Genomic DNA, 24,345 nt, shown 5'->3' with positions numbered 1-24,345 from the left:
TAATTGCGTATTCAGACAACAAAAAGTTACTTAAGAATCCCGATTTCAGAAGCCACGTCTAACAAATCTCAAAATCCCTTCATTTTAAAATGGTCAATATTGAATATACATGTAGGTTAGAGTGCCCCAAATGAACCGACTTTTGAAAAAGTTATGCGGTGCAGGCTAAAGTTGATTCAGGCCTAGTACAAGATCCCATGCCAAATTTGGGCCAGATCGGATCACGGGAAAGGGTCGCTCAACGGGCCTGAAATTTGAATGGGATTTTGAGTCATTTTGCTCGGGAGAAACATGAAAAACCAGTTTTTCATCAATAACTTTGGACCCCGTCGACCGATTTCTTTCGAAAATGGTTTTTCTTAAAGCCTAAACTATGAAAAATATTTCATCCGAAGACTGCATTTCGATAAGAGTCAAGATAAAGAAGTTATTAGGCTTCAAAAATGGGATAACTTTTTTAAGGATGCCTCGATTCATTAACAGTGATGATTACCATCCTCAAAAAAGTTATTCCATTTTTGAAGCCTAATAACTTCTTTATCTTAACTCTTATCGAAATGCAGTCTTCGGATGAAATATTTTTTCATAATTTAGGCTTCAAGAAAAACCGTTATTGAAAGAAATCGGTTGACGGGGTCCAAAGTTATTGATGAAAAACTGGTTTTTCATGTTTCTTCCGAACAAAATGACTCAAAATCCCATACAAAATTCAGGCCCGTTGAGCGACCCCTTCCCGTGATCCGATCTGGCCCAAATTTAGCATGGGATCTTGTAATAGGCCTAGGATCAATTTTAGCCTGCAGCGCATAACATTTCACAGCTTTTGCATTTCCTATACAAATTTGGGGCAGTCTAATGTAGGTCCTATATAAATAAACTTTGGATTACACTAAGGGAAATAATTACACTAAGGGAAAATAGATTTGGAAATAAAACTTCTAGTGTTTAGAGATCTATGTTTAAATTACTTACGGTATGATTTCCCTGAACTCATAGATTGGTCCCACGTTTTGAAGCCCCTTCAACTCGATCGGTTCTTGAAGCGTGAAATGAATCGGATCCAATTTGCTCATCATAAACGTATCCCTGTCACAAGTCACCTTGTTCGGGTAGGCCATCATAAGCCGAGCCGCCTTGTTAACCGTAACACTTATGACCGAATATTCCCGCCGCACAAAATGTCCTACAACTCCGCAATAAGTCATTCCAGTTGTAACGCCTATCGATGCCGACAGAACTTTTGGATTTGATCTATACACATCCCGTATTTCGGCAGCACAGCGCAGAGCTATCTGGCTGTCAAGCTCATGTTTGTACCCACGAAGTCCGAAAATTATCAACACCATCACGTCCTTGTCGAAAAGCGACACCTTGTTGACGGTTCCTTCGTAACCCGTCACGAGTCTGAAATTTATAGGATTTTTAAACAACTAAAGAGTTAAAATATTTCCCTCGCTTACTCGCAAAGCTGGGTAAAAATTGAATTGATTTCATCAATTACCACACGTATCGCTTTCGGTTTCAACACGATGTTTAAAAAAACAGTTACAATCTGTCGCATTTCGGTCAGATATTCCAGGGGTTCTTGATTGTCAATCGCGTACAGGATAGGTTTGATCATGAATCGCCTCAACGAAGCCGAAACGGCACGGGAGGCAACGTGTTTCAAACTTGGGCGAACTGTTAATATTTAAAATAAAATTTCATTTATGGTAACCTAGCCAAAACTAATTCTAGCCAAAATAATTCATACTTCGAAGCGTTTCCAAGTCAAGCTTCACCTCATCGGTTCCAACCATCATTTCTGATTCATCTTCGTCCAAGTCATGCATCATATCGAACAGATTTAAACGTTGAGTCGATCGCCAATAGCTTGTGAAACCCAAAATTTTAACATGAACCTTATCATCGCAGTGCTCAGAAATGTACTCGTTGTCGTGAATATAATTCCAAGCTTGAAAGAAAAAAAAATAATCAGAAAAATCCTTGAATAATTTTATTTATTTTACCCAAGAAGTTCACAACGATGTCTCCAGCTTCCGCAACCTTTTCGGCAATCTTCACCTTCCACACCGGCTGCCCAATAACGATGTAGTGCGAAAAGAGCTCCGATCCTATCAGCGTAAAGTAAACTTCCCCAGCCGAAATGGCAATTTTGACCCGTAACGTAACACCAACTTCCGTTACATAGGCCCCGAACGACTTCTGCAAAATGATAGCAGTATCGATGGCCCTGTGGGTAGCATCCGGTAGCGACAGAGATGGATTTTCTTTGAACAATACTAAAAACGCGTCGCCGGAAAACTTGAGCAGATCCCCACCGTGAGACAAAATCTCCTGGACCATGGCCCCCAGATAGGAATTTAGCACCTGAGACAGCTTCGAGGCTCCGCCTTTGCCCGGTTGGTTGAATTTTTCCGACAGATCCGTGAAGCCTGATTGTAATAAATAAAAATTCTTTTATTATGAAGACACTGATAAGATGAAGACGTTTTAAATAAATGTTAAAAATTTCTAAAGAGTTTTGTTTGTAATGCTTTATTTATTCCCTCCCATGTTCCGAAAAAACGACATCAATGTGAAATACAGAACAGCAGTGTTCGGCATTAAAGCGCTAATCGCTAATTTGTCTATTCCGTTTTTGTTAAATAATTATCGTTTTAATTCAGTTTTTGACCAAACGTTTAAACTAACAGATAGACAAACTCCACCACAAGAAATCAGTCAAGAAAGAATTCTGATATATGGGTTTTTCTTGTGTCTTGCATTAAATCGCTAATCGCTAATTAGTCCGCTACTTTTTTGCTGGCAAATTTATTTTATTACGAGATTTCTATTGAAATAACGGATAAACAAACTCCACTAGGTGCCATTTTTCAAGCCGGAATGCTGATAAATGTTATTTTCTGCAAGGTGATGGAGTTTTTTCAGCCGTAGTTTTTCTAAAAATAAAGTTATTGAATAAATATATAAACAAAAATGTAGCGGACTAACTAGCGAATAGCGTTTTAATGCCGACCTCTGCAGAACAGGAAACATTTTTTACTATGGTCCTTAAAAATTGACAAATTACTGTCTGGTATTCCCGTTTTCATGTGAATCGATCTACATCATTAACCAAAAAAGGTTCAAGCCTTTTCCATTTCCTTTTTTTTTTTTTTGAAAGCTGAAGAACATGAAATGTTTTAAATGCAATGTATATTCCGCATGACAGCTTTCTTCTTTCCTTAAATCGTTGGTTCGTTAATCTCTAATTGTTTGCACTCGGCTTTTTAACACAGTTTCTCGGAATAAGCACGGTTTGTTACGCGGTTTTCGCAACGGTTTCTGAGAGAAAATAGTCCTTTTCAATGGAGAACACTTAGATATTTTTTAAAGTTGGAAGAATCTTAGATCTAAGGCTAGGAAGATGAGACCTTGGACTTGAGTCTTGAGAACTCAGACCTGAGACCTGAGACCTCTCAGGTCTCAAGTCGCAAGTTTCACCCCTCAGGGCCAGGTCTTATGTCTCAGGTCTCATGTCTCTTGACTTAGGTCTCAGGTCTCATGTCTCTTGACTTAGGTCTCAGGTCAGGTCTAAGGTTTCAAGTTTCAGGTTTCATGTCTACGGCCTTAGGTCTTTCATGTCTCATTTTTCTTGTGTTCTAGGGTATCAGATTCCAGGGCTCAGGTCCCATGTTTTAGGTCTTAGGTCTCAGGTCTCTGGTGCAGCACAAGTTTCATGTCTAATTATTTCAACTATCAGAGCAGTTGCTGCCAGTTTTTTGTACACGAGTTTCCGCAATTATTTAGCACGGCATTTTTCACATGTTTTAACACGGTTTTACGCGGTACATGTTACAGTACCAGTGTAGAAAAAAAAACCTTACTGTATATTTACTAAGTATACAGGCTGTTAAATCGGTTCGAATAAAAATTAAAATCACGATAATTAAAAAGCAACTGGTCAGAATTAAATTTTTTATTGTTATGAAATGGCAATTTCATAATAATCAATCACACGTTTTGTATACGAAAAGTTTAACTTTAAAACACTTAAAAGAGCTTCGTAAGTTTCGCAAGTCCAAGTTTATTCAGTCTGTAAAGACTAAATCGGCTAATAAGGTACACAATGAGCTTGAGCTTGAGCTTAGATAAACCGTACATTTCAGTAGTTGCTTCTCCGTGATTGACAAGAACCATCAAAATTGTACATAGATCCAAATAAATGGGGCTTGGGATTAGCTTACCATTTTCTGTGTACACGTTTCGAAGGTTCCTTATCTTATATGGTCAATAACGGCGCCGGCCACGTCCTTACGGTTCATCGTGGAAAGGGAAGGATTGTTAGTTCGACTTCCGTTGCTACTAGAGACCGAATACACCTCTAAATCTCCACGGTCGTCACAGGAAGGGTGGTTTGTCAGTGGGGAAGGTAAATTAGATCTGGATTCCCTTTGGGAAGGGATGTGATCAAAGCAAAGTTAAATATTTAATGTTCGTCGCGTCGCACACTATCGAGTTCATCGCGTTTTTATTTAGAGCAAATACGTCCTAACGTGGCATTGTCATACACATACAATGTACTTAGCACCGGTGCAACTCACCGAATTTTACCGCGCGTTTATGACGAGGAGAGCAAAACGTCCTAACGTGGCATTGCCATACACTTACAATGCACAATTTTATCGCGCGCTTAATATGAGCAGAGCAAAACGTCCTAACGTGGCATTGTCATACACGTATAATGCACTTGGCGCCGGTGCAACTCACCGAAGTTTTTTCACGCGTTTAAAACGAGAAGAGCAAGAACGACCTAACGAGCAAAAACGTTCTAACGCATTATGCAAACGGGGAGAGAAAGAGGAAAAGAAAGGAAAGAAAAAACGCATCCGATCGCGCCTCGCTTGCCTGATGTACACTTTTCGCAAGCAACTGAACGGAGGAGGAAATCACCATTGTTGCTCTCTTGCTCCAGCAGCATTAATAGACTTTATTTATTAACACCGACGACCGAACGAACCTAATCACGTCAATTTTCACCACGCTAACACACACACACACACGCGCGCGCACAGAATTATGTTAACTTGATTCAGGATAAACGATTTTTGAATTTTGTTTGCGTTTTATGACAAATGTGTTTCAATCTCTTTATCTTGAAAAACAAATAGTTTTATCATTTTTATCACATATCTAACACATTTTAAAAAAATCATTCCCTAGATAGCGCTAGCACAAAAACAAAATTACTCACTAGATGTCGGTAGCACAAAGTACGCGAACCTTTTTAAAACTCTACTAGTGACATCTGTATGTCACTAGTGGAATTTTTTAGAACCACCATGCACTGACGCGTCATCACACAACCATTGCAAAATCGAAAAATAAGAATTCTTAAATTACCTGTTATCTGCGACAATTTTACCTATACCTCCATAACCGTCAGTAGCACAAACACTTCAGCAACGCTCCAAATGAAATTATTTATCAAAAGCACATATTTAACACCTGAAAATCGGCTTTATAAAAACTGATACTAAAAAAACACTTTCAGCTTGAGCCAGGGGTGCCAGTTCTCTAAATCGGCTAATACGGTACACAATGGGAGAAAAAGTGTATCAACCGCGAAGAAATTCAATATCTTCCCTCTTGCTCGAAATAAATTTATGAAAAAGTTCTTTCCATCAGTGCAAATTTCCAGATAAGCGAATGGACATAGTTTCAGACGCAGCACGAGCTTACGAACGGAGTTATAGTGCCTGTTTAACCCCTATTTCCCCTATATTTTGTAAAAATTTCCTGCAAAAAACTTAGTTTGAACATAAATAGACCTATCTCGTGCCATTATTTCTGAGAAATCGAATAAAGGCTGTTTGAGTCACCGCACGCTTCGGAAAGTGGAGTTTTGGCTATTTTTACCCTGAATTCCACTATTTTTTGAATTATTTAAGAAAAAAAAGCATGTACAGCTTTCCAAATTTTTGAACCAAATGTAACGTATCGTGTGTGATTTTTTTTCGATGAATCCAATGAAGGCTGTTTGAGCCACTGCAAGCTTCGGAAAATGGAGTTATAGCCGTTTTATCCTCAATTTCCCTACATTTGTCAAATAATTAAGAAAACACATTTTCGGACTTGAAAATTTTGAACCAAATAAGACTTATTTTAAGAGATTTTTTCCGAGGAATGCGACGAAGCCTGCTTTGAGTCACCGCACGGATTGAAAACTGGAGTTATGGCTGTTTTACCCTCAATTTCCAAACATTTTTTAAATAGTTCAGAACAGTAAGTTCAGACTTTAAAACTTTAAACAACCCAACGAAGCTTATTTAAGCTAAGGCACGCATTGGAAACAGGAGTTATGAAAGTTTTGCCCATACATTTTGCAAATAGTCAGAAAAAACCTGTTCCGACTTGAAAATTTTTAACCAAATAAGACTTATCTTATGGGATTTTTTTCCGCGGAATCGAATGAAGGCTGTCGAATGAGACACCGTACGCTTCGGAAAATGAAGTTATGGCTGTTTTTGCCCTCATTTCCCCTACATTTTTAAATTATTTCAAAAAAATGCATGTTCGGACTTGAAAATTTTGAACCGAATGGAACGTATCTTACGTGATTTTTTTTTCGAAGAATCCAACAAAGTAAATTTGAGCCACCACACGGATTGAAAACTGGAGTTATGGCTGCTTTACCCAACATTTTTTAAAAAGTTCAAAATAAGAATGTTCGAACTTCAAAATTTTGAACCAAATGAAACTTTTCTTATAAATTTTTTCAATGGGATTCAATGGAGGCTATTTTTCTCCCATTGTGCGGTGGATGTCTTTTAGTTTGTAGGCGTTCTATACTGGTCGAAATAATAACCAATTTTGATGTTATTAACTTCATTGTGTAGATAATCTTGTTCTTAATATTTTAAAATGAAGCCAATATTCTTAAGAAGGTTATCTGAGGTTGGATCCAAATTAAAAAAAATAAAATATGTGTAATGGTCAGGAATAAATCTTTCCAGCAATTATGAATATGTGGGGGTCCACCGAAAATTTTGACAGTTATCACGGATTTTCCGGTAAATTAAAAAAATGAAAGTTCATCGTTTGCAGAGAGGTTTCGAAGTAATCTCACTTTCAAGTGCTTTTAAAAGGGTAAAATATTTGAAGAACCTTTCGAGCTCTTAACAGACCTTGAAAGGTTTAATGTTCTATTAATTTTTCCGTTTCTTTTTTATTTTCAAGAGCGAGTAAAGGCGCTTTATCCTTGGTCTAAGACCAGAAATGATTGTACACTGAAATCCAAAACAGTTCAACGCAGAAAAATAAAAGTAAATTTTTAATAATCTTTCATCAAATAAATCAAATTTTCAAAAAGAATTTTAGTTTCAAGTTTTGTGATTTCTGTGTACCAAATAAATCATTTCCAGCCCATGAAGAATGGCTCTAGTGATTGGTGAAGTTACATTACATTTAGCATGGTATGTTCATCACGGAGCATTTTTCTTAGCATGCTTCCAACGATCCCCTTCGAAACGTACGGTACTGGTGGTCCACGTTTCTTCCTGTTCTTGTGTTCCAGATTTCTCTGCGTTCTCTGCTCTGCCCAACCATTTTATGTTTTTGATCATTTTGATGTGTTGATGTTAAAATGATCCAAAACATGAACAAAGACAAGAAGAATAATAATACACGCTTATTATTCTTTGGGACTCAGACATAAGTTCTGGCTGTGGAAGTACGATTAGTGATTAGTGATTAGTGATTTATCACGGATTTTCCGGTAAATTAAAAAAAAAACAGAATTTTATGCGCGAGATGACCGATGCAAATAAATACTAAAAAAACCGCGAGTGGCGATAAAAACTGATGGTTCTGGTTAGAAAACTACATCGTTTGCACGATTTAGTAGTGGTAAATTTAAAAAATAGTTGACTTGACATTTTAAAACGTAATTTAAAATCCTTTAAATATAGAGTAAATTAAAGCTCTACTAACTAAAACTAGACACTTCCAGTAATTCAACAAGGCCAAGTTTGTGAAATCAGTGGTTGATAAGATATAGCCCAAGCAACCAAAAGTCCTTTAAAACAGGTACTAAGGCCCCACCCATTGATCGGAAGTACGATCCTAGCAGCTCAGAATTAAGGGTTTTGTTCAGTCTTTCAAGTTCCAAAAAAAGCGGTCTTTTAATTCAGCTTTCAAAAATCGTAAAAGGATCTAAAATTCTTTCTCTATCTTAATTTTCGTCTTTTGGTTATTTACTATGTTCAGTACATGGTAATGCCATGATGCAACACACCGGATTCAAAACTCAACAAATTGCGATTTGCCGAGATGTGTTCAATTTGCTCCTGGATGTTTTCTTTCCTACATTTCCTACATACCTACATCGTATAAGAATGGTCACTCAAGTAATAAAACAACTTACTGAAAAAAAACTTGCCCGACTTGGGGATCGAACCCCGACTTCGTGGTGACAATCGAACACGTTACCACACGATCACGCCTAAGTGTTGTTCTAACTGAAACTAAAAATCGGATTTGTGATATTGTTCTGTAGCATATCTACAAGTGCACCCGCCCAACCAGACAGCCCGCCAGCCTAGAAGAAAGCACTGTAACTTAAGTTCCTTACAACGTACGTGAAATCATTTTTGTAACTTTTAAGTTCATCAATGAGTACATATAGTTAACTCATGGGAATTGGGCAGTTGTTTCTTTTTGTCAACCAATCTGTAACTTTCAAAGTTGTTAGAATTTTTAGGACCAATTTTTTTAGGCTTGGCTTTAAGTGTTAAAATATGTTTAGAAGGGTATATCTTTTGAAGAAGACAAACTACCATCCCGTCCATGGTGTCCATCCCGCATTGTGAAGAAGATGAAGAAATTAATATGTGAAATTTATCTAATAGTTGAACAACACATACCGTAAGGGTACCGTAAGGGTACCGTAAGGGTTAAAAACCACACTCATAAATTTATCAATCATCTAAAACAGGAATTCTCAAGATAGGTAAACGATTACATAATCGGCAACAAAAATAAGATACGATGTTTAGTCTGGATTGATTTCAACGCTATAAACACACACACAGAGGAGGGCTCAGCATATATGACTTATTCGAAATGTCTTGAGTAATATTAAAAAACAATAATTGTATAATTCCGTATGTTGAAAACATAACACTTATGCAAAATGTTTTTCCAATATTTTTTTCATAATGATAAATAAAATTATTTAAAATAAACCAAGATTGTACAGTTGTAGACAGTACAGTAAGACTTATCTTGAACGCTTTATTTGGACATTAGCTTTTTTAATAAGTATTATCTTCATAATTGTACAACTAAAACCCACACTTTCTTACTCTGACAATACCTACTTCCCCAGATTCGAACACTTTTTTTTCTTGGCAAAAATCCAGACACATCTGCTCGAACGAAATGACCCCATCATATCCAACCCCTCCGGTTGCAAACGCCGGCCGGCAATTCAAGGTCCACTGTGTTGTTGTTTGCCGGCTTTTCGGTGCCGTGGTATTGGTGGTGGTTAGAAAATAAAAACGCTCCCCGTGTATAGTTAAAACGATGAACATGTGCCAGTAGGTGCTAATCATCGAACGAGGCAGGTCGTTGAAACCAGATAGATAAGGGTAAGTAATTTTTTGTACTGTTTATCAAAAGTCCCAAAAAGGAAATTCACTATCAGCCACTGCACTATCGGGTTTGTGCTGGTTTAAATCATTTGATTAATTCTATCGCAAGTCAGCGTAGAGAACGAAATAAATCTGCAAGTCACAAACCATGTTTGCGCGATGTTGGTTGCCCAAAGATAGTTGGAAAAGAAAATGTACATAGTTGAACCCAAACTACCTCACCTGATGTTTGTTTTTTATTTTATTCAGTAGGTAGTCAATAATCGATGGCGCAGAAATTTTCTGCTTGGAGAAGTGCTAAGACTGAAAAGTTCTTCAAATTATTTTGTTTTATTCTGAGCTGCACATTCCATGAACCATTTATTTCATAACTTTCAATTATGTACCTACACGTGTTGATTTTTTTATTAAAACATTATTCTTTGTCAAATAATTTGTCTAAGCTGCATCTTTGGTTTTGATAAGAATATTCCAAATTGAATTCTTAGAAAGTTATTGGTCCAAAACACAACCTATATTTAAACGGGAAAAGTCACCCTTCATAACTGGCTCAACTTGTCATAAATCCATCATCATCTTCAAAACTTCAGGTTCATTTTTTAACCCACACAAATCACACTGCATGTTTCTTGTCATTAGTAAGGCTAATGGGTTTTATAAAACCCCAACCTTAATTGCCTCAGCATCACTTACATGTAATCGATATAAAAACAACTTGTGTTGTGGGTAATTATTTTCGTTTGTTAGTTTCTGTGGTGCGACTAAACTAGACTCTGATGAATGAGATTCATGAATGTTACAAGCCAGAACAGAGCTATCATCTGAGATAATTTGCAATGTTTAGTAATCAACTTCAAGACACCTCATTGGAAATTTTAAAGAGGAGAAAAAATATTTTCAACTAAATTTCTTTTTGGTTATTTTAATAGTAAAAATTGTTTATTACTGATTTGAGGTCAAATATGTAAAAGAATATCGCTTTCAGATCGTCAAGATGGGATTTCTGGGCCCGGTCACATTCGGAGCCATCGTCTTGCTGGTGGCTTTTTCGTACAAGCAGTATCGGGATATGTCCAGCCCACTTCCGGTTCCGGAGCTCGATCTTAAACAATACTGGGGCCCTGGAGACGGAAAATCGTACAAAGAAGACACATCCATCAAACCGTTCAAGGTAGCTTACTCCGCTGAGGTGATCGAAAAGCTACGCAGCAAGCTGAGCGATGCTCCAAATTTTGCTAAGCCCCTCGAGGGTGTTGGGTTTGAGTACGGATTCAACAGCAATCGGCTACAGGAAATATTGAAGTATTGGCGTACCGATTACCTTGGCAAATGGACTGACCGTGAGAAATTCTTCAACCAGTATCCTCACTTTAAGACACAGATCCAAGGACTGGATATCCATTTCATTCACGTTAAACCGAAAGTGTCAGCAGGCACTAAAGTGTATCCGCTGCTTTTGTTGCACGGTTGGCCCGGATCTGTACGGGAGTTCTACGAAATGATCCCTAAACTGATCAACAAAGAAGCCGGTCAGGACTTCGTGTTTGAAGTTATTGTACCCAGTTTACCGGGCTACGGCTGGTCCCAAGGATCATCCAAACAAGGATTGAGTCCATCGAAAATTGCCATCATAATGAAAAATTTGATGACCCGGATCGGCCATCCGAAATTCTTCGTTCAAGGCGGCGACTGGGGATCTTTAATCGCTAGCATTTTGGCTACGTTTTTCCAGGATGACGTTTTAGGTATTTTCGAGTAAATTGTTTATTTGACCAAGTAATTAAATGTCTATTTTTTCGCAGGAGCTCACATGAACATGTGCGCTTTGGATAGCCCGACCGCCATACTGAAAACCGTCATCGCCAGCTATTTCCCTTCATACTTCATCGAAGAGAAATATGTCCCCTATTATTTCCCTGCTCTTCCAAAAATGAAGGAGCTGATAGTCGAGTCAGGATACATGCACATCCAGGCCACCAAACCGGATACCATTGGCTCGGTTCTCGTCGGGAATCCCATAGGACTTGCAGCGTACATTCTGGAGAAATTCTCGACCTGGACCAATCCGGCCTACCGACAGCTAGCCGATGGAGGTCTGGAGAAGTACTTCACCATGGATGCTTTGCTGGACAACATCATGCTGTACTATCTTACCGATTCCATTACCACCTCGCAGCGAATCTACGCCGAAGCTTTCACGGGGCAGGAGATGGCCGTTGGAATTAGTCGTATTCCGACTCGAGTACCCACGGGATGTGCCAAATTTCGTTATGAGCTGGCTCACACTGTCGATTGGGCCCTCAAAGATCGCTTCGTCAATCTGATTCACAGCAAACATTTCGATGATGGGGGTCATTTTGCTGCCATGCAGCTGCCAGCCGTCCTAGCCAAAGACTTTATCGAGTTTGTGAAGAAAATTGAAAAAGTTAACCTGTAGGCTAGGTCTTTTGTGAGATATGTTACATCCAATAAACAAATTATTTCTGTAATAATGGCATATGTACATTTGCTTGTGAAAAATCACGAAAGAAACAGGCTTCGAACGCCCCCTCTCACATTACAGCAAATGAAAAGCCTGTCCAAAGGTCACCATATTAGGATTGTGAGATCGATCTTTTGAACTCCAATTTTCGATTTTTTTAGATCGATTCTTTAGCCTTGGGAAACCGATGAAATTGGTTTATTTTCGATCCGATCATTCAATTTTTTGATTTTCTTTAATTTATTCCAGAGAAATGAGTTGATAAGTTTTTTGCAAAATTTTGATACCTTCACTATCCAAGAGACTGTTTTTCATTGTTGGTGCTTCCATGCCACCAATAAAATCGAGCCCGATCGAATGCTCAAGTTATCAAAAATTCCATGGAACGGTCACCTGAAAACTTACTCAGCCTTGAATTTAGCATCAATATTATATAGCACTTTACTCAGCTCAAGCTTTAAGTTCTTATCGAAAATTTCGAGACTCACTGTCGAAATTCGATAAAAGGTTATTCAGCTTTCACATGAGATTACAATAAAAAGTATTTCTGAAAAATATAGCGTTCATTTTATATCTATAATTGAACAAAAGAAGAATTTGATATTTATTCCAGCCTAAATAGTTATAGTTAATATTACAAAAAAAACATTAACTAACATAAACTATTTAGTCTTAAATTCCTTTAATTTATAATATTTATTGTCTGGACAGCATATTCTTGATTTGAAAAACAAATTTAAAGTTGTTTTGCTAATCTTTTCAGCCATTTTTGTGAATTCTTCAGATTACGCAAAAGTTGCGCAAATTGGATGGTTCTGCGACGCCCGTTTGCATCTATGCTTGCTCTCATATCATCATATTTCTTGCAAACGCATATGCTGGCAAAAACAATCGATTTCACGCTAATCAGTTGCGAGCTCGATCAAACTGCGCCATGAACGATGCGAGTGGTATTCGAAATCACAGAATATCATAGCATTTGCACAAATTGAGTAGAATTGATGGCCCAACGCATTGATGGCATTAACGCTTTTTTATTTGAGACGGAAGCGATTGAAACGATGATGAGAAAGAGTTTATCACCTTTTCTAGGAAAATCAGCAACGTAGTGCACGATTATTGTCTCGAAAACAACTATTAACAAGCAAATTCCATGTCCGGCACGGTTAGTAGGATTTGTCACTAGTTGGACAATCCTTACACTATCGTCTCGATTTATGTTGGACTTTAAATCCGAACCAATCCGAAAGAAATGACCGACCTGGAACTTTGGCGACGACTTCAAGCATGAAAACAAGGACACGAATTGGAACTATATAGAAACGTTTTAGCCCTTGCCCAACAAGACAAGCTGGTTCAACTTTTTTTTCCTTGTAGGGGAGAGCCCACTGCGACCAGTAGTTGATCTATTGTGGTAATTACCCCGCGTTACTGTATGCTATCAGGCTCACCTGCACTATGGGTTAAAGTGGCAGTTGATTGCTGACTAAGCATTTTATCCCAATCGGGTATGATATCAAAGATGTATGATATAACCTTCTTAGGGCTGATATGCAACCATATGTCTTATGCGCTTATTAACTTTGCCCCAAGAGCACGCTCTCTCCTATTTAGGAGGGCGCAGCAGTTGCATAGAAGATGCTCTGCAGTTTCTTTTTCGAACCCGCAGAACCGACAGTCGTCGTTTTGAATAATGTTCATCCGTTTGAGATGTTGTTTTGTTGGACAATGTCCGGTCAAGAGACCTGTGTAAGTACTTAACTCGTGCTTATTTAAGTTCAACATGTTTTTGGAGAGTCGTGCGCTTGGTTCTATGAATCTTTTCGCCTGAGCTGCTCCCTCTGCTGATCTCCAGTTGGAGCCAATAGTGGTGCTTTCCCAGTTCTTGAGCCCATATTTAAGGCACTCCTCGATACTCCGCAGAAGGGTTCTGGTCCAATTAACAGGCCCTGAGATCCTTCCCGAGCTAGCTGGTCTGCTTCTTCGTTCCCTAGGATACCGCAGTGGCCTGGAACCCAGAATAAAAATACTCTGTTCCGTATGGCCAGGTTTCTTAGTGCAACAATACACCCCCATACTAGCTTGGAGTAACATGTGAACGTACTAAGTGCCCGGAGAGCGGCCTGGCTGTCAGAAAATATATAGATACTTGTGTACCTGTATCCTCTTTTCAAACAGGCTAAAGTGCATTCTAGAATTGCTTGAACTTCTGCTTGGAATACTGTTGGCCAGTTTCCCATAGGAATTGAGGTCCTGAGTCTAGGTTCAACTTGCTAGAGAAGCTAGCCGCCTCAAACTTGAAATTTGCGAAGTCCGTTGGCCTAACACTAAAGAACACAAGACACAGTCCTGCTTTACTCTGGAATACGAAAAGAACACGCTACGCATCCATTTGAGCGACTTTGTTACTAATAAAAATCCCGTCAAGCTAGCTCAGTAGCAAGAAACTCCTCGAGCTGGGTCTCAGAGTCGGCTTACTACTGGGTAATCGGAGGACCTACGCGAACAAACTTTACACAAAATACTATCACAATTCTTTCACATAAATTAATACGCAGTTAAAATTTTACTCTACTACGAAAATTATTTTATTAAAGATTTAAAAGCAATTTAATTTGGAGTTTAAAAAGTGATTTTTAATTAGCTTTCAATTTTATATTTCAAGACTTCTTATGTGGGTGTGGGTGTAGGTGTAGGTGTGGTTTGGATGACTTTTGGATGACGTACCGGTACGATTTCTGCTGCTGCTGCTGTAGAAGTCGCCTCGTTGCTCTCTTTGCGATCGCTGGCAAGTATTCTTCGGTTGGATCGATGATACTGGTTTCTGCTCCCAGGTGGGAGTTGGGGTACTTGGTCCACAGTTCGGTTGACTTCTGGGACACGTGGCTTACAGGTGGTAATCTCGAGTTACAATACTTAGCTCATAAATGGGATGGAGCGGAGCTTAGCAGTTACAGGCGTCTTCCCTCGTAGACTCAATCGGTTCGGCCCAGGAACTGGCCAGAGTGACCGAACCGAGAGGGGAATGTTCTCCTTTATGATTATGGCCCGCGAGCCAGAGAACTCGATGCTCCTTTTACGTTTAGACGTAGCAGATCCTAGATCTGCTAGGCCGACGCGTGTGCAGTCCTTGGACACTCCCAAGGAGCCAACTGATAGGGTAAAAAAAAGCAAAATTACCCTACCAAGCCACTTCACAAACTTCGTTTTAAAGTTCTGCTCCGATGATGTTGAGCACACGCACGCCTGAACTCGAATGACCTTCTCCTTCCGGATGTGGGTCTTTACCGCTCTTTCTCGTCATCTCTCTATCCTCGGGCGAGGCGAAATGTTCATGGGCGACCCCCAGGCGAGGCGAAATCTCGCTGTTCGCCATCCAGGCGACGGCGAGGCGAAAGCGAGGCGAAGGCGAGGCGAACACCCACTAGTATCATCCTGTTTATGCCACCCCACACATAAGTGTTATACATTTTTAATTACATTTTATTACAAAATTTAAATAACAAGATAAATCAAATATAATTTATGAAAAACATACAAAATAAGAACCGTGACAGTAAACAACAACATTTAAATCAAATTGCACCCGTTAAAAAAACCAAAGATGCTTTGTAACTGAACGGTTACAACTTTAACGCAAAGATAGACTACGACAACCAGAACCAGATGTGCGAAAACGGAGAGCAGTTTGTATAACTTTGTGACCACAACAACATGTTGATCGACCAGCACGTAAGGTCACTTGAGTATCTCAAGTTGGCCGAACAGAAAATCAAATTGACCAAACCTGCCTAAGCCGAAAATGGAGAAGGAAGTGATACACGACTGAGAGTAGCGCGTGTCCATCGGCGAGAGGGGAAAGTGGGATGTCGATACGACGTCCGCCGGTTGGAGAGGTGAAAAGGGCATACGTTGAACAGCTTGAACCCGGAGCATCGGAACTGGCGATAGACGGAACAGTTGAAGAACAATGGAGTGGAATCAAGAATGCCTTTATCACCGACGGGCCATGGTTCTCACGGTAAAGAAGAAGAAGAAGTAAGTGGATGTCGGATGAAACCTGAAGGATGGTCGATGATCGGAGAAAGACTAAAGTCGGAATTGAGTAGGCATGTACCGGGTCAGCAAAGCAGCCGCCCCTTACGGCATGCGGAGCTGGAAAAGGCAGTTTGATGAGCTTGTAGACGAGACAAGAGAGCCTGGACAAACTCCCTAGCCGATGAGGGAGAAAGAGCCGCCGCCAATGAAGATATCCGATTGTTTTATGACATTTTTCGTTGCCTTAGTGGCGCAAGGACTAATGCAAGAATGCCGCTGAAAGACTGAGCAGGTCAGTTGATGACGGACAGAACAGATCAGCTCAAGCGTTGGACTGAGCATTCCGAACAACTCTTTCGAGTCACGAATAGCGATGGCCAACAGAACCCGCAGCTCGAAGCACCAACATTGAGTCGCATTAATGGCGTCACCTCGAAAACACCCTCGCTGCCTTAAATAGAAGCGGCAATAAAAGTCATGAAATCCAACAAAGCGCCTGGGATCGAATGCATCCCTGCTGAAATGCTGAAAGCCCACCCTGCCTTTGCCAGCACAAATGTTGCACCGTCTTTTCGCTGATATTTGGCATACTGCATTATTCCCGGCCGACTGGATGCAGGGTATCTTTGTGAAGGTCGCTAATAAAGGAGACTCAACAGAGTATGGTAACTGGCGTGGTATAACGTTGATCTGTACAACCCTCAAAGTACTCTGCAAAGTGGTCCTGAACAGGATCCAGGATCGACGCTACACTCCAAGGGAAACAAGCTAGATTTCGATCTGAACGATCATGTGTGGACCACACCACAATGCTACGAATAATAATACTAGAACCAGGACTCTCTTCTGCATTCGACCGACTTAACCATGAAAAAATCTGGACTGCACTTAGACGTAGAGAAGTTCCGGAGAAACTAGTCCATCTCAGCTCAGTACGAGGCAAGGTCTTGCACGACGGTGTCTTGTCTGACCCAATCCCGGTATCTGCTGGATTAAGACAGGGATCTATCTTATCACCGCTTCTTTTTCTTATCGTAATGGATGAGATTCTGACTGAATCGAGCGACTGTGCACCAAACCGAGGATTTCCGTGGAGTCCTTCAACACTGGAGCAACTAAACGACCTTGACCTGGCAGACGATATTGTTTTGCTCGCCCAAAGACAACCCGACATACAGAGCAAACTCGATGACCTCACCGAAAGCTCCAAGACAGCAGGTCTCAAAGTCAATGTCGGAAAGGCCAAGGCGATGGAGGTCAACACAGAAAATCCCTCCAGTTTCATGCTAGCTGGGCAACAAGTTGAGAAAGTGGATTGCTTCCAGTATCTTAGTAGCCAGATAACGCCTGATGGTGGTACCAAGAAAGACATCGAAACCCGGATCAGAAAAGCCCGATTTGCATTTGCGAGTCTCCGCAACATCTGGTGCTCACGCTAGATATCTCTACGAACGAAAATTTGAATATTTCACTCAAACGTAAAATCCGTATCGTTGTACGGGTGCGAAACTTGGTGCACATATGTGATAACGATGCGAAAACTGCAAGTATTTGTGAATCGCTGCCTGCGAAATCATCTGCGCTTGGTGGCCTGGCAATTGGATCGAGATTCAGGAACGTAAGTGGAGATGGATTGGGCACACACTGCGAAGAGATGAAAACGAGATTTGCAGAGAGGCTTTGGCAGTGGAGGTCTTTTACCACGGCCCTATGCGCTGGAGAATCGACGCGGGACCATTAAGTAAGTAAGTAAGTAAGTAGGTATGAATGCTTATGTATAACGTACGGCTAAGTTTTTTTAAATTTGTTTAACGCACTTGAATCGATGTACCTAAATGACATCGGCAATGTTTCCAATGTAGACTTGAGAGCGTTTTGCGTTAAGTGCCTGTATTTCTTTCATTTACCTCTACCTTTAAAAATTTCAGTATTTTTTCAGAGATGTAAAATATTGAAATCAACAATTCCCCTTTCCATGGCAAGCATTGAAGTTTGATGTGAAGTAAAAATTAAAAATAATAATTGAACGAACTCGGTTCATTTTTTTTCGAAAACGTGTCCGATTAATTTGATCATCTTATCGGTTATTCCGTTCTCGCTCCGCTCTACTATTTACCTACACGGAAAATAATAAAAAGGTAAAATTTACCGAGTTAGCAAAGGTGAACGCTCGTGAAAGCCAAAAAGGTAACTTCTACCTCTTCGAGGTGAAACTCACCTCACAGTGAGGTTGGAAAAAAGGTACAATTCACCGAGAAAAAAGGTGAATCCAAAAAAGGTAAATCTTACCTCGTAGCGAGGTGAATTGAGCTCGATAAAAAAGTATAATTCACCTAGAAAAAAAGGTAAATCCAAATAAGGTAAAACTTACCTCGTAGCGAGGTGTAATTGACCTGGATTGAGCTAAACAAAACGGTACAATTCTTCTAAAAAAAAGTAACTATTCGCCGAACCCGTTCATTGAGGTTAAGCTGTTTTGTAATTCTAGGAACAAAGTTTGCTTTGTGCCTAATATGTGAAAATCGGAATAGAATGGTAAGTGTTCTTAAATATCATTTAGTTGTGCTGGTTGTCGTCATAATACTATTGATTTTGTTTCAGATCGGCCCATAGAGCTTTGAGGTGTATTCCACCATCCTCCAGCCGGAAAAGCCGAACCTGACCGGATTAGTCGAACGGAGGAGGCCATGAATGTACGCAACGCAGGTGGATTCAGCGGCCATAGCGGCTCAGAAGAACGCGAAGCCGAATTACCAGTCCCTATTTATCTCCAATAAATATCATTTTTTAAAGGACCTTTGTATTTTTTTAATTCTTATTGAAGAAAACAATCAAACCAACCAGCATTTACCTTTTAAATCAGTAAATGGGAAAACGGTATTATTTACTATTTAGCTAGGTGAATGCGAAAAAGGTAAAATTTACCTTTTTGCTAGGTAAATTGAAAAAAGGTAAAATTTACCTTTTTGCTAGGTGAATGAAAAAAAAGGTAAAATTTACCTCGAAAGAGGGGTGGAAAAAATTCACCTCGCAAAAAGGTAAATTTTACCTTTTTTTTATTTTCCGTGTACTTCATCAATTGATACAGAACGTTGATTAATCAAATCAACAAACCGCTATACGTTTTTATCAATTTGGCCATTAGCAATCAAAAAGGCGAAAACCATATCATCGGTTAACGTTGAGAAGCAAGTCGTTTTGGGAGCTTATCTAAGGTTACCAATGTTCATGGATTTAGACATTTTGAAATTGATCGAGAGCGTAGCTAGACGACTCGATTTGAATAAAATACTCACAGAACGCCGAATGGCTCAGTTTACGGCCAACCGCGTAGAAATGAACGTTCTACATTTTATTTGTCTCGCGACTGGTGTATTACTCGCTGCCGTTATCTATCGGCAGTATCAACAGTTGGCTGCCCCATTAGCTGTGCCCAACATCGAGTTTTATGAATATTGGGGTCCAGGAGATGGTCAAAATTATAAGGAAAGCGATAAAATTGAACCGTTTCAAATTTCTTATGATGAACATGTGATTAAACGTCTTAGAAGCAAGCTCGAGGATGTCCCACATTTGGCCGAGCCACTCGAAGGGGTTGCTTTCGAATATGGTTTCAACAGTGTGCATTTGAAGGAGATCCTCGAGTATTGGAGAACTAGTTACCTCGATAGGTGGGATCAACGAGAAAAGTTTCTCAATCAGTATCCCCAGTTTAAAACTCAAATCCAGGGATTAGACATTCACTTTCTCCACGTCAGACCACCCAAAGTGAATAATCCCAAAAGAAGAGTACCGCTGCTGATGCTGCATGGATGGCCCGGTTCGGTTCGTGAATTTTACGAAATAATTCCAAAGTTAACTACCCGTAGCGATGAGTATGAATATGTTTTCGAGCTGGTGATACCGAGCTTGCCGGGATATGGATTCAGTCAAGCTGCCGCCAGACCTGGGCTAAGTGCAGCCAAGATAGCCGTTATCATGCATAATCTAATGTCGAAGCTTGGGTTTCATGAGTACTATGTGCATGCAGGCGATTGGGGAGCTGTCATTGGTTCATTGATGGGGGCCTTCTTTCCGAAAAATGTTTTGGGTAAAATTGCAGTAGCATTTAAGCGCAGACACCAGATACCCAGACAGATCAGAGGCGATTGAACCCATATGCAACTGCAATTCGCCCCGAATCATACGCCATCTGTTGGGGCATTGTGAAAGCATTGTGCTTCATCAAGAAAAAAAATACACTTTAATAATTAACAAGCCAAATGAAAACTGTTTTGATTGAATCTACTAATGGTATTTGAAATTCAATCTATAATAAGCTTGCCAGATTGCCCGGTTTTATCCGGGTTTGCCCGGATATTTGATGCAAAATTTCGAGAAAGTCCGGTCCGGCCCGGTTGCCCGGATATCGTGAAAAAAATCCGGATATTGCCCGGATTTTTTCAAAATTTTCACAAAGAAACCAGAAAAAAATCAAAGTTTTTGAGTAAGTTTCAGCAAAATCAATTAACGGTATGGACATTTTCAACGGTTGTTTGAATTAATTTCGCTGATTTACTTTTTAAACCTTTAAATATTTAAGTGTTCCAAAAAGTTTTTGGAAGTCTGCAATTACATTAATAAAATATTAATTTCATTTTTTTTACATTTTTTCTTTGCTTTTATATACAATAACACCTAAATTTTGCCCGGTTATTGCCCGGTTTTTGGATTTAAAAAATTGAAATCCATGCCCGGATTTTGCCAGGTTTTTTTGAAAAAATGCCCGGAATTGCTAGGCCCGGATGGGAGTGGAAAAAATTCTGGCAACCTCAATCTATAATATTTTCACTTTGGTCTTTGCCTTCAATGTGCCTTTCTTTTGTGTAGGTGCCCGTAAGTTTCACGATAATCTGTAGATAGCGCTGCGGAACGGGCATCAGTGGCCAGTCTGGGTATCTGGTGTCTGCGATTAAAGTCACAAGTTTTATACATGACGCATCCTTTATTTTAGAATTGTTAAGACATTCTAGTCGCTTTCAATATAAATTGTTAAAATAACTTTTTCAAACTCTAGGTGTTCACCTTACCATGTGCGTCAACCTGTCACCTCTAGCGTCAATGAAAAATATAATCGGTGGCTTCATCCCCAACTGTGTAGTCGAAAACGAGGCACACATTCCGTACTATTTCCCTCAAATGGACAAATTCAAAACGCTGCTAGCAGAAACCGGATACATGCATCTACAATCGACCAAACCGGACACAATAGGAATTGCGCTAACCGGAAATCCAATTGGTTTGGCAGCTTATATCCTGGAAAAATTCTCTGTATGGACCAACCCTAGCTACTTGAGCCTAGCAGACGGGGGTCTGTACAAATACTTCGATCGTGATGCCCTACTAGACAATGTTATGATCTACTACCTGACGGACTCGATAACCACGTCACAACGGCTGTACAAGGAGTACTTTAGTGGGGAAGCGATCAAAAATCAATACGATCGGGTACCAATCAAAGTTCCGGCTGCCTGTGCCAAGTTCCGATACGAGCTGATGCATCAAACTGACTGGGCCCTACGCGATCGTTTCCAGAATTTGGTACAATCGAACCACTTCGACGATGGGGGACATTTTGCTGCACTGCAGCTACCGGATGTGCTGTACCGAGATATTTTCGAATTTGTAAATCGGTTTTACAAAAGGGGATTCTAAGTTTGTGATAAGACTAAGATTATGTCAGGTAACAAAAGCGTATTTGTTTTAAGGTATGTTGGCAATGTGAATAAAAAACGAATGAAGTATAATTTTTCAACCATTTTTTATGAACGTTTTATGGGAAAGAAGCCTGAAGATTTGTTACAATCGCATCAATGCATCAACCATTCAGCTATACTGAGTTGAAGCGCGAAATGAAAAAAATAATCAGTAATTGAAGTCTAAAAATGAAGTTATATACGGTATCAATCCGTGGTGTAGCCAAAAACTGCATCATAAAGGTAGATTTGAAACATTATAAAAAGGGGTTAGAAAATAATTGGATAACTCACCGGAAACATCCACAAACATCATAGCGGTCATGAACTTCCGGGGCCGATAATCTTCGGCGCTGGTTAGCACCTCGTCTGGAATCATAGAGCTGATCACCTTGTTCTTCAGCTGAACGGATCGATCCGACTCACCGAGCAGCTCTTTGTAGATGTTGGTGCGCAGATGAGCATTCCGACTGATCCGGTGTCGTTCCAGAAAATCGAACAAAAAACTGGATCGCTCTGGCAAGTATTTTTGCAGCTTTTTGCGCTAACGAATAAGAAAAACAAATTCAAGATTGTTTATCCAACTGTGAAATCCCAGAAAAAAAGCATACCCCTCTGATTCGCGTTTTGCAGTTAGAGATAAACAGTTCCTTGTCAAGAGCTTTTCGCAACCGTTCGGATCCTCTTTCCGCTTCCGTGAGAGGCACTAAAATAGGATTAGGGTTGGAATAGAAGGTTATCTTAAAGGGGTTTTAAAATTTTATTTACAGAGTTCCATCATTTTGAAAACGCTTCAAATGAAATTTACTCCCGGCGCATAAAGAAGTTTGGACATGAACTTTTTGGCTTTAATTACTGCGATTGCTTCGATTAACGATTATTTATTTAACCTTCCCATGCCGTTCGGGTAAATATGACGCGAAGCAAACTTTGAAATCGTCAGACCTTGATATTATAAATACGCAGCGCACTAGATTGGCGGCGCACTTATGACTGCGACATTTATTTAAGGTTTAAAAGTTGATAATTATCGCTTATTATTTTATATTACAACAGGGAAACAGTATTAAAAGGGGATTTCTTGAAGAAATATTAAAACAAGTCCTGTTCGGATGGATGTCAGGTACAAAGAGACCGATTCTTGTTTGTTTGTTTTGTTGTTTTATTTGGGATTTTTATCCTCTTGGCGATACCGATTATTTTATTCAGCTCGCCTGTAAGTCCGTGTTCCTGAAATGGGTTCCTCTTATTGAGAAGAATGGGTTTACTTGCTCCCTTTTTCTTATTTTCATCATATCTTTTTGGGAAAATTTTGCAAGTCATCCCAAGCAACCAGAATTCCCTTAAAAAGGTTCATAGAAGCTTAATCAGCTCTCGTTTGTGTCTGAAGAGAATGCTAATCAGCCCAAAATTTAAGTTCTTAAAGCTACTTTCAAGTTCGTTTAGGTGGCTGTAGAGAACGCTATTCAGCTTCTAAGAGAATGTCAAGAAACTTCTACGCGCCGAAAAAAAATCCGATTGACAGATTGCTCTGACAACCACATGTCAGGTTGCTAGGTTGCCGGTCTATCATGGTCTACCTCATTGATTTTAATTATATCGTTTTGATTACAAAAGCTGCTTACACGCCTAGAGAATTGAACCGCTGCTCTCTAGGTTGCAATGAAACTCACCAGCCTCTCGACCAATCCAGCAATAGCTAATTGCCACTGTAATGATTAGTATTTAAACTTAATGTCATTTGAGATGATTGAGTGGGTTGGTCAATAGAAAGTACCTTATTTCGTTCAAAGGACTTTCAGTACACAATATGAATCATAACAAAAATTCGCATCATCAAAATTTATTCGAATATCTTATTTAACATTTATAAGAAAAATTCGAAAAAATCTTGAATTCCATTTGTAAATATCAGTACAGATATAAACAAAACAAATACCATGACAAAAAATTGACAGACATTTTTGACATGTCGCTTAGAATTCCCATATAGGTTCTTTAAAACACCTTCAAGTTTCTTAATGGTGCGCCTTAGAATGTTACGCAAACGTTATCGACCTTCTTGAAAAACATTTTTGACATGTCGCTTAGATTTCCCATATAGGTTCTTTAAAACACCTTCAAGTTTCTTAATGGTGCGTTTTGGAATGTAACGCGAACGTTATCGACCTTCTTGAAAGTAGTTCCATTGAAAGCGCCTAGAAGTTCCGTTATCGATAGTTTAACCTTTCAAAGGGCGATGGAAGTTCCTGAGTAACTTTTACGCGACAAGAGTCACCTGAAGTTCCCGTAAAACATTTTTTCAGCCAAATGTGAACTTCGGAGTTCCATCTTTAAGTAAAAACGCGACTTTTGGTTGCTTGGGCATCGTCTTTTGCATTTTCTGACAGCGTGTTCATTTCAAGTTTATATGCTCCAAAAGTTAAAACGATACATTAACTCGTAATTTAACTAG

General features: G+C 39.5%; 3 protein-coding genes across 3 annotated transcripts in view; 2 read left to right on the top strand and 1 right to left on the bottom strand.

The window, feature by feature from the left end:
- Positions 1 to 22,787, bottom strand: part of LOC129745568 (adenylate cyclase type 10-like) — a 43,336-nt gene extending 20,549 nt beyond the window's left edge. Inside the window, exons 1-7 of the mRNA XM_055738711.1 lie at positions 22,659 to 22,787; positions 22,502 to 22,596; positions 22,185 to 22,434; positions 2,010 to 2,435; positions 1,754 to 1,954; positions 1,461 to 1,680; positions 973 to 1,404 (exon numbers count right to left, since the gene is read on the bottom strand). Coding sequence (XP_055594686.1) covers positions 973 to 1,404; positions 1,461 to 1,680; positions 1,754 to 1,954; positions 2,010 to 2,435; positions 22,185 to 22,434; positions 22,502 to 22,596; positions 22,659 to 22,671 — 1,637 coding nt within the window. The 5' untranslated portion in view covers positions 22,672 to 22,787. The remainder of the gene's footprint in view (positions 1 to 972; positions 1,405 to 1,460; positions 1,681 to 1,753; positions 1,955 to 2,009; positions 2,436 to 22,184; positions 22,435 to 22,501; positions 22,597 to 22,658) is intronic.
- Positions 9,474 to 12,127, top strand: LOC129745570 (juvenile hormone epoxide hydrolase 1-like). The gene is made up of 3 exons (XM_055738713.1): positions 9,474 to 9,632; positions 10,621 to 11,380; positions 11,438 to 12,127. The coding sequence occupies exons 2-3, from the start codon at positions 10,630 to 10,632 to the stop codon at positions 12,070 to 12,072; spliced, it is 1,386 nt and encodes a 461-aa protein (XP_055594688.1). The 5' UTR covers positions 9,474 to 9,632; positions 10,621 to 10,629; the 3' UTR covers positions 12,073 to 12,127.
- On the top strand, positions 19,485 to 21,941 carry LOC129745569 (juvenile hormone epoxide hydrolase 1-like). The gene is made up of 2 exons (XM_055738712.1): positions 19,485 to 20,245; positions 21,212 to 21,941. The coding sequence occupies exons 1-2, from the start codon at positions 19,492 to 19,494 to the stop codon at positions 21,847 to 21,849; spliced, it is 1,392 nt and encodes a 463-aa protein (XP_055594687.1). The 5' UTR covers positions 19,485 to 19,491; the 3' UTR covers positions 21,850 to 21,941.
- Positions 22,788 to 24,345: the final 1,558 nt, after the last annotated feature.

Source organism: Uranotaenia lowii, chromosome 2 (genome assembly GCF_029784155.1).
Source record: "Uranotaenia lowii strain MFRU-FL chromosome 2, ASM2978415v1, whole genome shotgun sequence".
Taxonomy (NCBI): Eukaryota; Metazoa; Arthropoda; class Insecta; order Diptera; family Culicidae; genus Uranotaenia; species Uranotaenia lowii.
This window is presented reverse-complemented; position numbering and strand designations above follow the sequence as displayed.